Source organism: Austrofundulus limnaeus, unplaced genomic scaffold (assembly GCF_001266775.1).
Source record: "Austrofundulus limnaeus strain Quisiro unplaced genomic scaffold, Austrofundulus_limnaeus-1.0 Scaffold4, whole genome shotgun sequence".
Lineage (NCBI taxonomy): Eukaryota > Metazoa > Chordata > Actinopteri > Cyprinodontiformes > Rivulidae > Austrofundulus > Austrofundulus limnaeus.
The window spans coordinates 4463353-4477532 of record NW_013952406.1 but is presented as its reverse complement, the minus strand read 5'-3'; the positions used below and the strand labels follow the sequence as shown (position 1 = coordinate 4477532).

At 38.3% G+C, this 14180-nt stretch overlaps 3 protein-coding genes across 5 annotated transcripts in view; 2 read left to right on the top strand and 1 right to left on the bottom strand.

Moving 5' to 3' along the window:
* snrnp25 (small nuclear ribonucleoprotein 25) overlaps window positions 1-1277 on the top strand; it is a 2022-nt gene extending 745 nt beyond the window's left edge. Inside the window, exons 2-5 of the mRNA XM_014024059.1 lie at window positions 117-207; window positions 351-456; window positions 540-614; window positions 1120-1277. Coding sequence (XP_013879513.1) covers window positions 117-207; window positions 351-456; window positions 540-614; window positions 1120-1177 — 330 coding nt within the window. The 3' untranslated portion in view covers window positions 1178-1277. The remainder of the gene's footprint in view (window positions 1-116; window positions 208-350; window positions 457-539; window positions 615-1119) is intronic.
* A 239-nt stretch (window positions 1278-1516) lies between these two features.
* LOC106528739 (lipopolysaccharide-induced tumor necrosis factor-alpha factor homolog) lies at window positions 1517-7292 on the top strand. The gene is made up of 6 exons (XM_014023987.1): window positions 1517-2278; window positions 3201-3335; window positions 3412-3543; window positions 3636-3716; window positions 5131-5278; window positions 5423-7292. The coding sequence occupies exons 2-6, from the start codon at window positions 3209-3211 to the stop codon at window positions 5529-5531; spliced, it is 597 nt and encodes a 198-aa protein (XP_013879441.1). The 5' UTR covers window positions 1517-2278; window positions 3201-3208; the 3' UTR covers window positions 5532-7292.
* Window positions 7206-14180, bottom strand: part of mrtfbb (myocardin related transcription factor Bb) — a 14247-nt gene continuing 7272 nt past the window's right edge. Inside the window, exons 5-14 of one of the 3 annotated variants that reach the window (XM_014023960.1) lie at window positions 13988-14149; window positions 13001-13185; window positions 12591-12716; window positions 11572-11816; window positions 10700-10823; window positions 9765-10616; window positions 9294-9395; window positions 9088-9198; window positions 8951-9011; window positions 7206-8852 (exon numbers count right to left, since the gene is read on the bottom strand). In XM_014023960.1, coding sequence (XP_013879414.1) covers window positions 8377-8852; window positions 8951-9011; window positions 9088-9198; window positions 9294-9395; window positions 9765-10616; window positions 10700-10823; window positions 11572-11816; window positions 12591-12716; window positions 13001-13185; window positions 13988-14149 — 2444 coding nt within the window. In that variant the 3' untranslated portion in view covers window positions 7206-8376. Of the gene's footprint in view, window positions 8853-8950; window positions 9012-9087; window positions 9199-9293; window positions 9396-9764; window positions 10617-10699; window positions 10824-11571; window positions 11817-12590; window positions 12717-13000; window positions 13186-13987; window position 14180 lie in introns of all 3 variants that reach the window. The other 2 variants (XM_014023967.1, XM_014023975.1) reach the window with 2 other exon arrangements.

Below are 14180 nucleotides of genomic sequence, written 5' to 3'. Positions count from 1 at the left end.
AACATATATTTTAATTATCAATATAAATATCTAAGTGTTTGCTTTTAGACAAAATCAGCAGAAAACAAAAATTATAAATATTTTTTTCCTAAAACCTGATCATGTCGTTTCTTCAGGTGACACTGGAAGAGGTGAATTCTCAGATTGCTTTGGAGTATGGCCAGGCAATGACAGTGAAGGTTGTAAAGGCAGATGGTGAAATAATGCGTAAGTCATTGCATTTTGGATTTCATAATTTTGTGTGTTCCATTTTTTTCCCCTGGTCTTTGAATTTGTGAGCTTAACACCACTCACTGTAGTCATCTATTAATTTTAGGTTCTTTTTTCACTATTTGAAAAAAAAAAAAAAGCCATAGTTGTGGTTCAGAACGCGACCGTCCTCGACCTGAAGAAGGCCATTCGCAGGTTTATGGAGCTGAAACAGCAACGAGAGGGTGGAGTAAAACATATCAGCTGGTGAGAGCATTAATGAAACAAGTAATTAAAAGGTAACATTCAAAATGTGTACATTATTACTGTTTCTCTTTTTGTTTCTCCAGGAGATATGTTTGGAGAACTTTTCATTTGATATTTCAGGGCGAGAAGCTTGAAGACGACATGATGAGGCTTAAAAAGTGAGTTCTTAAAATGCAACCTGTTTTATCATCAAAACTGTCAGAATGTTTCTCTCATCTGTTGCCCATTACTGAAAATGAATGACAGTCTAATTTTATTTATTTTTTGCCTGTTAGTAAAATATCTCATGAACCGTTAAACACTCACAGAAAGTAATCACTGGATGCTCATCTACAACTGATTAATTTTTAGAGTAGCTGCCACAGACTTGAAGATATTAAGCTAAATTACATATATTGAGCCGAACATTGATGTGGGAGTAGCTGAGAGTCGTTCACAACACGCTACCTGAACGTCTCGTGGTATTGCAAGAGAYGGAGCATTACATTACATCAAGATTTTCCTCATCATAATATCAATAACATCTTTCTCCCCTAAAATGTTCAAAGTCAAAGTTTGACCTAAACGACTACAACTTCCTAATTTCTCAACTACTTAGTCTAAAACTCATGGATGATAAGCATTTTTTAGGCCTTTAATTTTGATTTGTTTTTATATTTTTAGCTATGGGATCAGAAACAGAGACGAGGTGACGTTCATGAAGAAACTGAGGAAAAAGTGACGCCGCCGGAGGAGAACATGTCTTCCTACAGAGTCTAACAGTTTTATAGATTTGACAAGGACTTTTAGTTCTAATAAACTGATTTTTTTGTTACTTTGAACATTTTGACAGTCTTTTTTTTAAATCTAATGTCTTTAGTTGGGCAGTCGTTGATAAAAGCTGTTATTGATATTAAAGTCAGGGAGTTATTCAATGATAAAGCTCGACTTATGTTGTATAAAGCAAAAATTGTTCCACATTTTATTTTACAGAAAATAGCCGTAAGAATTATCTCTAGAAAAGATTACAACCATTCATCAAATATGTTATTTTGCAAACTGAAAAATTTAAAATTCTATGATTTGGTTGATTATAATATTTTACTACAAGGCTCACAGAAACATATTACCTTCCAACATTCAGGTAAATTTTGTTAAGCGAGAGAGTTATTATTTTAAGGGGATAGAAATGTTTGTGAAGCCTTGGTTTCGTACAAGTTTGAAAGAAAGATGTACTTTAATCCAGGGAATAAAGTTGTGGAATGGTATGGAGGACGATCTTTAAAATGCAAGATCTATGTACATATTTAAGAGAAAGATAAAAGCTAGTTTTTTGAAGGTACATGGAAAGTATGTGAATCTATATGAATTGTTGTTTAAATTAATATTTTTTATTTTTTAGTATTTTTTAAAATATTTTTTGTTTGAATATATTATGGGCATAAAATGGGCAGACATAAGATTAATTCTTCTGCTAGCTTTCATTTTATTTTAGTTTTTGATTTGTGTATTTTCTTTGTTTTCTATTGTATATAGTTATTTTGGTTTTTAATTAAATGAATAAAGAATCAATATTATGAGGAGGGAAATCATGAAAAATCTGTATTTTTTTAACTCAGTAATTCCTGTTTAATGATTCTACAGAAATTATAATTAGGCAGTATTTCCTTTCTTTTCTACAGTATGAATCTGAGGCTTCGATTTTATTTGTAATGCTCGTCATGAAGGGCAGTTATAAGCTCCACCTGATCATTTGAATATTCCCTAAATGAAGAGAACAACGTTCTCCTGTTCAATTCCTGTGGATGTTACCTGCAGAGGACACTGCAGCTGGAGAGATTAGGTAATACTGGAATTTTCTGCCGGCTCATTAAATAACACTTCAACAAGTTGGAAATATTTAAATGGTAAAAATGTGCATTGTTATTTAATGCTACTGCATTCCTAGTAGTTTAATGATAGATCAAAAATAGATTATATTTTGTACTTTTGCTTTTTGGGAAAAGCAAATATTTAGATTTATTTCTTGTTAGACAAAGGCAAGTCTTTGTGTGCTCTTTTGTTTCTATCACTGATGTCTTTAGTTGGTTTATTTTTATTTTTTTCATGCATTGGCACTTCAGGGAACATAAGAAACCTTGTTTTTGGTCAGGAAAAGTGTTATAAAGCCTAAACTACTTGCTTTCTAATGTGTATGGCTTTAAAATGGGCAAACCATGCATGCAAATAGTTGTTTTGATAAAGTTGTTCAAGATCTGTCAATCAAAATTAAGTGAACATAAAAAAGAAAGTGTGTACAATTATGAAACAAATGTGAAAAAAGCAACACATGTTTTCAAATGTTTATTAAAATGGGACAAAAAAGGAAAAAAAGGTAAACTAACTGAAAAGTAGGACTGTTGAAACAGTAATTTGCATTTAAAAACATGTTAAAAGGTAATGGAATAGTTATTTCCTGTCAAATCTCAGGGTCACACCCATATTTAAGAAAAAAGGGAATCAAGTAAAATCTGTACTTAATATAATATGATGGTTTTAAATCAGTAAAATTTAATCCATAAAGTAAATAATAATAATAAAAAACTTAAAATGTTACAAACTTTGTCACCCCTTCCTGAAGTGACATTTATCTACTTTATGAAAAGACACTTCACAGTCATTTGCAAATGTTTGCTCACAAAACAAACATAAATTAAACTCTGTGCGCCCTAAAATACGTGACCCGACAGATAAAGTTCAAAGACTTCTCTTCTTTATCTTCTCAGCTGTCACCATGGCTTCTCCAGACGCTTCTGCAGAGATGAAACATATTTCTGTCAAGAGGCAACAGCTTCACGAGAGACGGAAAATCCTGTGCATATTTCAAGAGTTGAGGGAACGTGCTGAGTTTGGCCAAACGGGTGAGATTAAAGCAAGGAAAATGGTTAGTCTTTCATGTTTTGAAGCTACGACTTATTTTCTGTGTTTTACCACCAGAGGAAGCAGCTGCAACCCAGCTGGAGATCGATCAGATCGACCAAAGGCTGAAAGAACTTGAAGAAATGGAGACTGAACTCAATAGAACCTATGTAAATGTTTTAAATGCCAGTGACATAAAAGGCAAACAAGGTAACTATAACCAAGACTCAACAACAAACCTACAATACTGCACTATAGAAGTTTGTAACATAATTCATTGTCATTAATATTTTTTTTGTTAGGTATTTCTGAACCAGCGTTACCACCCGACTCAAATGATTATTCCAACGTTTGCTATATTGAGCTTCCTCCTTCCTATCCTGGTGAGTCAGCAAACCATGCAAATTCATTTTTTTCTTTGTGTAAACAAATCCTTTCATGAAATACTGAAATATGAAAATCCAATGAAAAGTGTCCAAATATCTGTAAGTCCTAATGTTTGCATTTTAGTCCTCTGTGATGTTTATCTATAAAAGTTCATCTCTTGACTCCTTTTAAAGGGGGAGTATGATGCAAATTTAACTTTTTTTAAATTTTTTTTATCATGTTATGTCATCCCTTCATCAAAAACATACCCAGAGTGTTACTTTGACTCATTCATACATGTTTGAGAAATCCTTCAATCTCCTGCAGAAACCATGTGGAGCTGCCTGAACACTTGCTGGTACAAAGCACCGCCTATTTGTACCATGCTCCTCCCCAAAGCTGCTCAAATTTTAGACTAAGATCATCTTAAAWTGAGAAGTGACAGGATTCTAGGTGTTTTGATCAAACCTTAAAAAGAACCTTTTGCGATACTGCAGGAAGTATATGTATTGTGAATGACTCTCGGCTACTACTATGAAGTTTTAGCTTTATATATTTTTTAACCGGTTGAGTTATAGCTGTTTTAGCTGTAGTTTTGGCTAATGTTGATAATCTGTGGTGTCCACCTTGACAGTCTTTGATGTACATGCAATCATTACATCCAGTCATTATTAAACCAGAGGGGATTGGTTGAAATACATTCAGTGGGCCATGTGACATTTTGCTAACAGACGGACACATGTGATTCTAGACATATAACACAAAAGTAATGAAATTTGTGTTTGGGAGATTTCTTTGTTGTAACAGTCCTTCTTGGCAATAAATCTTATATCGTTATAACGCGGAACGTGAAGCACCTCATTTGGATTTAAAGAGACAGCCTCTAARCGAGTTGATCTGAGACACACCTCAGAAAAGGGGTGAAAGAGGGGCTTGTGGAGTTACAATAAGGAGGAATTCAGACCAAAACCTTGCAGTTCTGTTTTATATTGACCCCCAACTGAATAATTTTAATGTGAAAAAGGATTTAAAAGCAGGAAATATCTCCGTTAAATGGCGCCACATTTGTAAGGAACATGCATTTGTGAGATGAGCAGTAGAGCTGAGTAAGTAGTTGTTCACATGAAAAAAATTGCCAAATCTTTTCTGCCAAACAGCTGATTTTTCTGTTAACGCTTGTTTTGAGCTTCTGGTGCCCCCAGATGCTGCCCAATCAGGTGCCTGGTGTAAGATTTATTGCCAAGAAGAGTTGTTACAACAAATAAATAATMTACCAAACACAAAGATCCTTACTTTTTGTGCTAAGTTCAGGTAATGGCAGTTTTTAAACCAACATCTTGAGCAGTCTGTGTTGGGGATMAGGCTACATTGTTGCCTTTTGGTTCGGGTGATAATAACGAGGAACTGAAGTGTTGTGTTGTTTCTCTGCAGCCCCTACGGTGGTCCTGGACATTGCAAATCTTCCACCGTATTCCTGTAAAACTCAGTGCCCCGAGTGTAAACAGTTTGTCATAACAGAAACCAGCTCCTCTGTCAGCAGCGTGACCTGGATGTCGTGCATTATAGCAGTGCTGGTTGGGTATGAGCCTTTCTCTCCCGTTCTGATAAGATATTTGCCTACAGACATAACGACGGGCTTGTTGCGCCTGTTTCTGTTTGCRCAGCCGCCATCCAGGTCAATTCTCATTTTTGCTTTCTCTTGTTCTCTCTGCCTCCTTTGCAGCTGTGTAGCGGGGTGCTGTCTCATTCCTTTCTGCAGCGATAAGTTCAAGTCCATCAACCATCACTGTCCAAAGTGTCGGACGAAAATTATAACTACCAAAAGACTCTGAGTGAAAAGCATTTGATAAAAGTCTTATGCTCAGACTGAGAATGGCAGCATATTGTAAGTGTAAGTAATGTGTATTTAAGTGAGAGGTTTGTTTAGTAACATCCATTTATTTTTATGTAAGTTAAAAAATCTGGGAAGTTTGGATGTTAATGTATGTGTTCTTCTTTGTTTTGTAAAAAAAAATGTATTATATTAGATATTACACAACCCCAACTCTGAAAAAGTAGGGACATTTTGTTTGAATCAAAACAGAATGGAGTAATTTGCAAATCATGAAGATTCAAAACTGGATTGAGGCAAAGTGGAAAACTGTTCTGGGGTCAGACAAATCAAAAGTGGAAATAATTTTTGGAAACTTCAGATAATGAAAAACACACAGTTCAAAGGCCTACCTCTCTGATGATATAGGGGTGCATTAGTGCCTCTTAACTTAAACATCTGGAAAGGTATTCTCAGTGCAGAAATGTTCCAACTTTTCAAAACTGAGTTTGTATTTTAAACKTAAAAAAACGTAAATTAGTGGACTGATTTTTAACTTGTTTTTTTGTGGAAATGTAAATTTCTGTTTTAGTTTTCAAGCTTTATGAATGTATCGAGCTGTTTGTTCAAGAAACCTAAAAGATTCAGTTGTGTAGTTTCATTTTATTGTCATGAATGTGAAAATTACTGTCAGAAAAAAATTCAAATAGTTTCTGTCTGTATTTACAGAGCAACAGTTACCTTTGTATAAAAAAAGCTGTATCAAAAGTCCGTGTACAAATAGCATGCAAATGATGCGATACATCATCCTTTGTGTTGAGTTATACTAATATAATAAAGAGAAATTCTTCCCCATTCCAGCACAAAACACTTTTTTTTCCAATTATGATAAATTAGGCACTGATGAGCCGTCTTGAAAAAATATTCAACTTTGATTCAAAAATTAAAAGTATAAACATAAAAAAATAAAAAATAAAATAGTTACTTACAATAAAACCACATGATTCTGCCTGTAGTACCACGTCGTAACTTCATTATGCTTTGAGACATATTTTTTTGTAAAACACAGAAGTTTGTTGGAAAAAAAGAAGAAGTAAAAAATCTGTTAACTGAAGCTGGTTAAACTCAGATGTTGCCAGCAGAGGTCACTGTCTGTCTTTTATGGATGAAAATTATTATTTTTGGTCATGTTTTAGTTATTCGTTTCTTCTCATTGCTTCTCTAACACTGTGCACAAAAAATGAAGAATTGTACATAAACCAGAAAAATAAAAAATCTAAAGTAACAAATGACTTTACTTAAGAGGAGTAACAGTTTTACACAGAGCACAGATTTGGTGATAAAAAAAGAAAACATGTTTTGAGTGTTTAGTTAAAAAGGCTGGGTCTTGTTTTTGTCCAGCGGTGCCTCTGCCATCAAACCAGCTTCAGTTAAGCATCTGATTTATGTCTCACAATTTGCATAAAAACAAAAACCATGCATCTTGTTTTCACAATCTGTTTTGATAGTGATACTCAGTCCAAGACCTGGGTGAAATCACACAACAATCTTTAGCTAAATAAAGCTTTTGTCCACCAGTAACAACGATTAATGTCCTGCCATTACACTGAGTGCAACTCGCTCTATAAATCACTGAGACACGTTAAAAAAATAGAAATGAGTCATGTGAGAACAGACTACCAAATCAGCGATAAGATTTGAGATGWAAGTTTTTTAATGTTGCAGTATTATACAGATGTGGATCAATTTGTTTGTTCCCTTTTTGTTAAAGAAAAAAAAAAAACACAAAAGTCACTGAACAAACTCAGAATTAACAAAAACAATAAGCAAAAATTACAAAAATGAACTAATGAGAATCAGACTTTTGTCAAAAAAGGATGGTCCCCCTGACCCATCGTTCCAGTCAAGTGACACGCTGCAGGTCTCAGCTGCTTCCAGATGTTCAACATGATTTAGATCAGAGCTCAGACGACCACTTCAGAATAGTCTAACGTTCATTTTTCGTCATTTTAGCTGTGTGTTTTAGATCTTTATCTTGTTGTTGGACACATGATCTTTGCTGACCACGCTTTCTGAAACTAGGCAGCGCACTTTGCTCCAGAATGCCTTGATAGTCTTGAGATTTTATTGCACCAAACACAAATTTAAGACACTTTGTTTTTGGTGCAGAACAGAACAAAGCCTCGTCCAAGTTTCAGCTGTGGGCTTAATATTTATGTCTGAAGAACTAATTTATTTATTTATTTGTCAAAAAGCTCCAGTTTTATGTCACTTGTCCAAAAGTTTTGTCTCACTCTCTCAGAAACGCTGTGGCTTTTTGTTGTGCATCCTGKTAGGTTCCAGTCTACGACAACAGTGGGGTCTTCCTTGGTCTTAGATTAAGTCTCAAACCTCAGCAGATGATGGGATCTGACACTGGTGTACCTTGACAGTGACTCCACCTTTCACCCTTTTATAGACTGGCTGAGCCTGAACACACTTGTGATGCTAATTACCTTAATTTGATATGTCCCTAAGGTCAAATCTTTTCTAGAGTTTCATTATTATTATTTTTTAATATTTCTGTTAAACCACAACTCAAAAGCAATGACTTATTTTTATTACTTGGCTTTTAGTGCATTTTTTTTCGTCTTCTTATTGTTGGTTTCAAATTATTTCAGTGACCATGGTGGTTTTTTATTTCTTTAATGAAAAGGTACCACTTTATCCATGTGGTTTGAGTACCATTTTATTTATCTCCATCAAGAATTAAAGACCCCTCATAGCTGAAACGCTCAAATTGTCTCATAAAAACCCCTCGATCCTCGATGTGCGCTACAAATGAAATTATAATAAAAACAGCTGATAGATGTAAGAATTTAAATCACTCAGTCCCAGTTCAGCTGCAGTTCATGAGAGTCCAGGAAGTCAGAGGAGAAGACGCCCTCTGGAACCRCCATGTCCAATGGGTTAATACCCTCTGCTGGCACAGACAGGGTCAGATCCAGCCAGTCCATGTTCTCCATGGTGGCGTTTGTCAGGTTCACATCGGAGGGCGGCATGTTTTCACTAAAGTTCACGTCCATCGTGACCACGGGGGAGTTTAACTCCTCCATCAGTTTCAGTTTCTGTGCCTCAGCGTCAGCAGCCAGCCTGCTGTCCAGGAGGGTCTCCAGCTCATTCCTCGAGGTCAGAGGCTCCAGGTCCGTYGAGGGGTTGAGCGGTTCTACAGGCATCTGGGCCACCTGCACCAGAGGGGGAGGTCGGGACAACACTGTGTTGATGGGAAGGGTGGTGACACTAGCTGTCACGGCGAGAGGCTTTTCCAGGCTGGGTGGGTTCTGTCTGGCGAAGGGGGACATCTCTAAAAAAAAAAAAAAAAGGCAGGACATGGATTATAAATACTGCTAACACTTTGTCTTCCCAGATTRTGGTGCCAAAAATAATAACAGTATATCTCACCTCCACTCTCAATCAGCACATCAAACAGGTCATCCATCTGCTGGCTGGCTGCAGTGGGACCCTGAACAAAAACCAAAGGTTCGTTTTTGTTTTACTGATAACACTTTAAAGAGAACAGACAGACATTTGATTTGCACCTGAGCGGCTGGTAAAATGCTGCGCGTCTGTTTGACGGCATCCTCGTAGCGGGGTGGGTCTTTGCTCTTCGACACATGGTTTGTGAATTTTGATTGGCCAGAACAGGAAGTCTGATAAAACAAACCGAAGACCACCGTTATTTCTTTTTAACCAAATAAAAACAGAACATAACTGGAGTAAGAAAGACACGAGAATCATCTTCTACCACGGTTTTGTTTGGGACAGCTTGGCCGGACGAAGCACCGTTACATTCAGTCTCTGGGAACATGTTGAGTAAGTTTTCTGCTTTGACGTTCATCGTCCATGTCTGCAAAAATAAAAATAAAAAATAAATATAGACTGGTTTTTGTATTATCAGTGTCAATAAAATGCTCAGGGAAATAAAAAGGCAGTGGTTCATGAGATGTTTGATGGTCCAAAATGGGCAAAAACATGATCAACGATTTGCCTTTGGCACTGTAAAGAAATATGATCAAWTAGGCCATCTAACTTAAAACTGCACCACTATTATGATATAAAACATAATCAGATTTACTGCACATAAACTAGCTTTTATATTGCAAACATTGAACGTTACACCTTTAGAAAAAAGACCAACTTTAAACAGCCACAAATGTGAGCAGGGTGTGTTGATGAGGAGCCAGGCTGAGGCAGTTCGAACTGAGCAACATCTCACCTTCGTCAGTTGCTGAGTTTGAGTTGTGGGTTGTTGCTGTAAAGCTGCAGAGATATCTGCTTTCTGTGGCACCTGTCCAGACGTCTGTACGTGGCCTGGAGCAGTGGCGCTCGCAGGAGTTTGTAAATGAACGCTTTTGGCTGGGAGCTCGACAGCCACTGCTACGGCGGGAAGAAGGATCTGAGCCTTGACACACTGCAGAGCGTCAGCGTGTGTGATGGTCCGCTGAGCTATGATGAACGGCTTCGAAGCAGCTGCGCGGCTCTGATCTGCAGACTCCTCCTGTTTGACCAGTCCTGGCAGAACGGGGGGGCTGTGGGACACGGAGCAGGCCGACGCCGTCCTGGGTTCCTCCTTCACCCGGAGGAGGGGGTTGGGTCGAGGCGGAGAGTCGCTTTGCTGGCTTCTTTTCTCCACCTCCAGTTGCATCTTCAGTTCCTCCACCAGCTTCTGCTCCTGCTGGAGCTTCTTCATCAGCTCCTCTATCTGACGCTCCTTCTCATGCAGGCGTTTGTCCTTTTCAGAGTCCCTCTGGGTGGACTTCGTCTCCGCGGGACACTTTTCACKTGAAGAGTTTGTGCACTGAATAGAKCCCRTTGGCGTATCTGAAACCAGCTTTGTTGAGCTGTCTGTCTTATTACAGTCTTCTATTCCCAGTTTAGAAACTTTGGAAGCTATGAGGGAAACAGGSGGGGARAACTTTGTGTTGTCAGACTGTGAGGCTCTTTCCATGGTAGCAGCATGCTGGATGTTGGAGCTCTCCTGAAACAGCTTCAGCCTCTCGATTAGGTCAGTTTTAGTCCCAGAAACGGGCAAAGCTCTGAGCTTTAGCTCCATTTTCAGCTCAGCCACCTTAAAAAAACATAAAAAACCCATAAATCATAGACACTCATACACCGCTCAATCATATGATTGATATAAATATGATGTGTCACCTTCATCTCATCTAAATTTGCTGGTAGGTGCTCTGGCTTGCGGTTGGCATTAGCATGACGAGACGGAGTGTTTCCTCGAAGAACAACTGCTGAGCAGCTGGTTTGTGCCTCGGTTCTTGATATGCTGTAATGCGATGCAAGAAAAGGGGAGTAATGTAAGAAATAATCTGTCATCCATTTGCTTTTTACATGCAGTCGCTTCTGTGGAGGAAGCTCCGAACAGGAAATGCARTGTAAGTGAGACAAAAAGCAGCTGCGGTTAAACAGTTATGACAAATAACTTTGAGTTCATTGAAACAGGGTTGGATTTGTTATTATTTTTTTATTATCTAGAGCAGGGGTCCGAAGATTGTGGATCTGGATCCAAATGATGTCTTTTCTTCGTTTGAATCATGGGCGGAAATTCCAGGGGTGTCAGAGAGGTCTGGACCCCGTAATTTTGGGAAACAGAGATTGTTCCTTCCAATAAAAGTTTTTAAGAAACTATAATTTTAAAGTACATAAAAATAGAAAGCCTGTGCACCATTTGTATAGCAAAACAATATATTTAAAGGGGATATATCATGGAAAATCCAATTTTTAGCCTTTAAATGCATTTTGCTGTGTACTTGGAGCCTTTGGGAGTGCAGAACATTTGAATTTAGTTTCTCCCAGTGCTGCAAACATGTCTTTATATTCTGTTTGGGTCATATTTTTCAACCCATTCAGTTTTCTCTATGACATTTTCTGAACTTTTGCATCAAATTATTTGTGTTGTATCTGCCAAATGAATATTTCCTTTGGTAACATTTGCACTTGAAGTATAGTCATATCAGCATGCATAAGAAAGTGTGTACTTGGTGAAGGATGATTTGTGCAGATTGGCGCCGTACTTCAGCGTGACCGGTAGGACGGCCTGGTTGTATTGCTGCTGCTGCTGGCTCAGGATCTGAAGGTGGAGGAACTGCTGCTGCTGCTGCAGGAGGCGGGAGTAGGACGAGTCCATCGGCACGTCGCTGAGCTCTTGCTTCTGGTCGGGAGGAACGTACTGATGGTACTTCAGTTTTTTCACCCGTGGCTTGGGCTCTTTGCTCTTCTTGCTGCGGCTTTTCTCGGCCGACAGCTTCGCCAAGCTTTGCTGTGGTGAACAGCACACACACACAAAGAGCATGTAAATCTGCATGATATTCTGGTTCTGTAAGGGATTTCAGGAACGTTTTTGACAGAATACAGTTTGCACTGAAAGTCTTGGAACTGATCCTATTTTTTATAGTTTTCATAATTAAGGTGTAGCATTGTTCTGACAGGTGGTGACAACGACAGGATGAGGAAGTGGGTAGGGGAAATATGACCCTCATTGTTTTACCACCTGCAATTTCAGGATGCAGCGTACATGAAAATGTTTTGGCACCGCAGCAGGTTCTGAAACCAGAAACTCAGCATGAGTTAAACAAGCACGCAGCCTCTAATTTGTCAAATTCATCCCCCCATCATATTCCAGAAGAGGGAGAATCCATCTTACTGTGTGCTCAGGCCTGGACAATAAGAGAGGCGTGTGTTTCTGCAGCACTCCCTTTCACTTTTGTTTTAAGTTTCATGACAAACTGTTTGTCTTCGGGTCTTCTGAAAGACAAACTGTGGCCGGCGCAGATTTTAGGTCCCTGGATGTGTAAAATACTTTAACGTGCATCGCTCTTTGGCTCGCATTTGACTTCGGTTCTCCCTAAACTGCTCTGACTTTAAGGATGACAAAGTCCAGACGTTCTCTTTCATCACATTTCCAAGGGGAAAAATAAAAACACACTAAATTAAACTGACTCCAAATAAGTCAATACGGTAACATCTATTTATAAACTGTATTAATTCCCTTTAAAAAAAAAAAAAACACCCTTCAGTGTAAAAAAACCCTCACTTTTACAAGAAGCGGGCCTGATGAAACGCCTGGGACAGCTGGCTGACGTGTCTGCTGGTTGCTCTTTAGCTCGGTCGTGGAGACGACTACATTTGAAGTAGACGTKGAGCTGAGAGTTGGAGAGAGCTAAGAGAAACAGAAACATAAATCAGAAAACACATCTGGCCTGTTAGTGCAATGAAGCTGGAACTTCTGGTAACTATCATCCCAGGAAAAAAAAACGGACTCTTCAGCTGGAACAACATAACCAAACAAAGCGTGGTGGACACTCAGAAAAAGAATAAAAGGTTTCTAAACTTGAGTGTGCAAGGCTCAACGTTTTTACATTCTCAAATAAAATCACAGAGATCACCACATGCAAATTTAAATAAATTTTAATATTATAAACAATTTTTGTTTAGTTTTTGTACCTGTGGGGAGGTACTGGAGTTTGAGGAAGAACTCGAAGTCTCGGTCCGCCCGCACTCCTTTGGCGACGAGGAGAAAGGAGACTGCTGACTGTTGGGCTGCTGTGGTGAGGACGCATCACTGCTGTCCTCATCGAAGCTGTAAACATCTGGAACATGTGGCGTCTCYGACTTATCAGCCTCACCGCCTGCAGTCGGCATCGAGGAATAATAAATGAAGGAACAGTAACATTAAAGTTTAGCTTTTTGGAAGTTTAGGACGTAAAGCTAATGTTGCATTCTGTTTGTGCGTTTGGAATAGAAGCTGTTTATCACAACACAAAACCTGAATCATCAATAATTATTGTGTACAGACAGATGTAAAAGTTTCCATTATTGTTCATGATTGGCTTTGTATACTTTTTCAAGTCTTGAAATCAGTTATAAAGACTGTGTTAAACTGCTGATTGTAGCATTTAGCAATTTTAGCTTCTGTTCTGCTTCACTTAAATTAGCCAATCCACTTTCCCGATGAACATGAGGTCGATCCTCTTTGCACAAATGCGTTTGTGATAATTTCTAACTACAAATGGTCTATTTAAGGTTAGCTAGTGTTTGATACAAAATAAAACAAATATAATCAACAGACGACGTAATTTAGTCAATATAAGCTCACATTTTTATAGGTATTTTTCCTTATATCTTTTCATGGGACAGCTCTGAAGATATGACACTTTGACACAATGTAGTCAGTGTGCAGCTTGAATAACAGCGTAACTTTGCTGTCCCTTCGAAATAACTCAACACACCCATTAATGTGTTAACCTGGGGTGACAGAAGTGAGGGGTGAACTCACTTTTATGAGATACTGTACATGTAAGCAACACGTTTAAACACCCCGTTCCTTTTTGTTGGTCTAGATTTCTTAAACCACTTTTTTTTCCAACATTTATAATTTTAAACAGAGTGCCTGATGCAATGTTGAACTGAATAAAGTTGACAAACAGCTACCATTTCCAAGCTTCTCCACGCCAAAGTCAACAGGCAGGATCTTCTTCTCAACCAGCTCCATGGGTCCAGGTCTTTGGGAGATCTTCTCGTTGAGGTCATTGGCCAGTCTGGCCCTCTTCAGCTTCATCTGTGTGGCCTGGAGTGAAGAATCCGCCTGCGTTTCTGATAAACACACACACACACACACACACAC

Coding starts and splice junctions, on each gene's coding strand:
- LOC106528739 (XM_014023987.1), top strand. CDS start 3,209: ATGGCTTCTCCAGACGCTTCTGCAGAGATGAAACATATTTCTGTCAAG. Junction 3,544..3,635: donor TGACATAAAAGGCAAACAAG/GTAACTATAACC, acceptor TTTTTTTGTTAG/GTATTTCTGAACCAGCGTTA. Junction 3,717..5,130: donor GCTTCCTCCTTCCTATCCTG/GTGAGTCAGCAA, acceptor GTTTCTCTGCAG/CCCCTACGGTGGTCCTGGAC.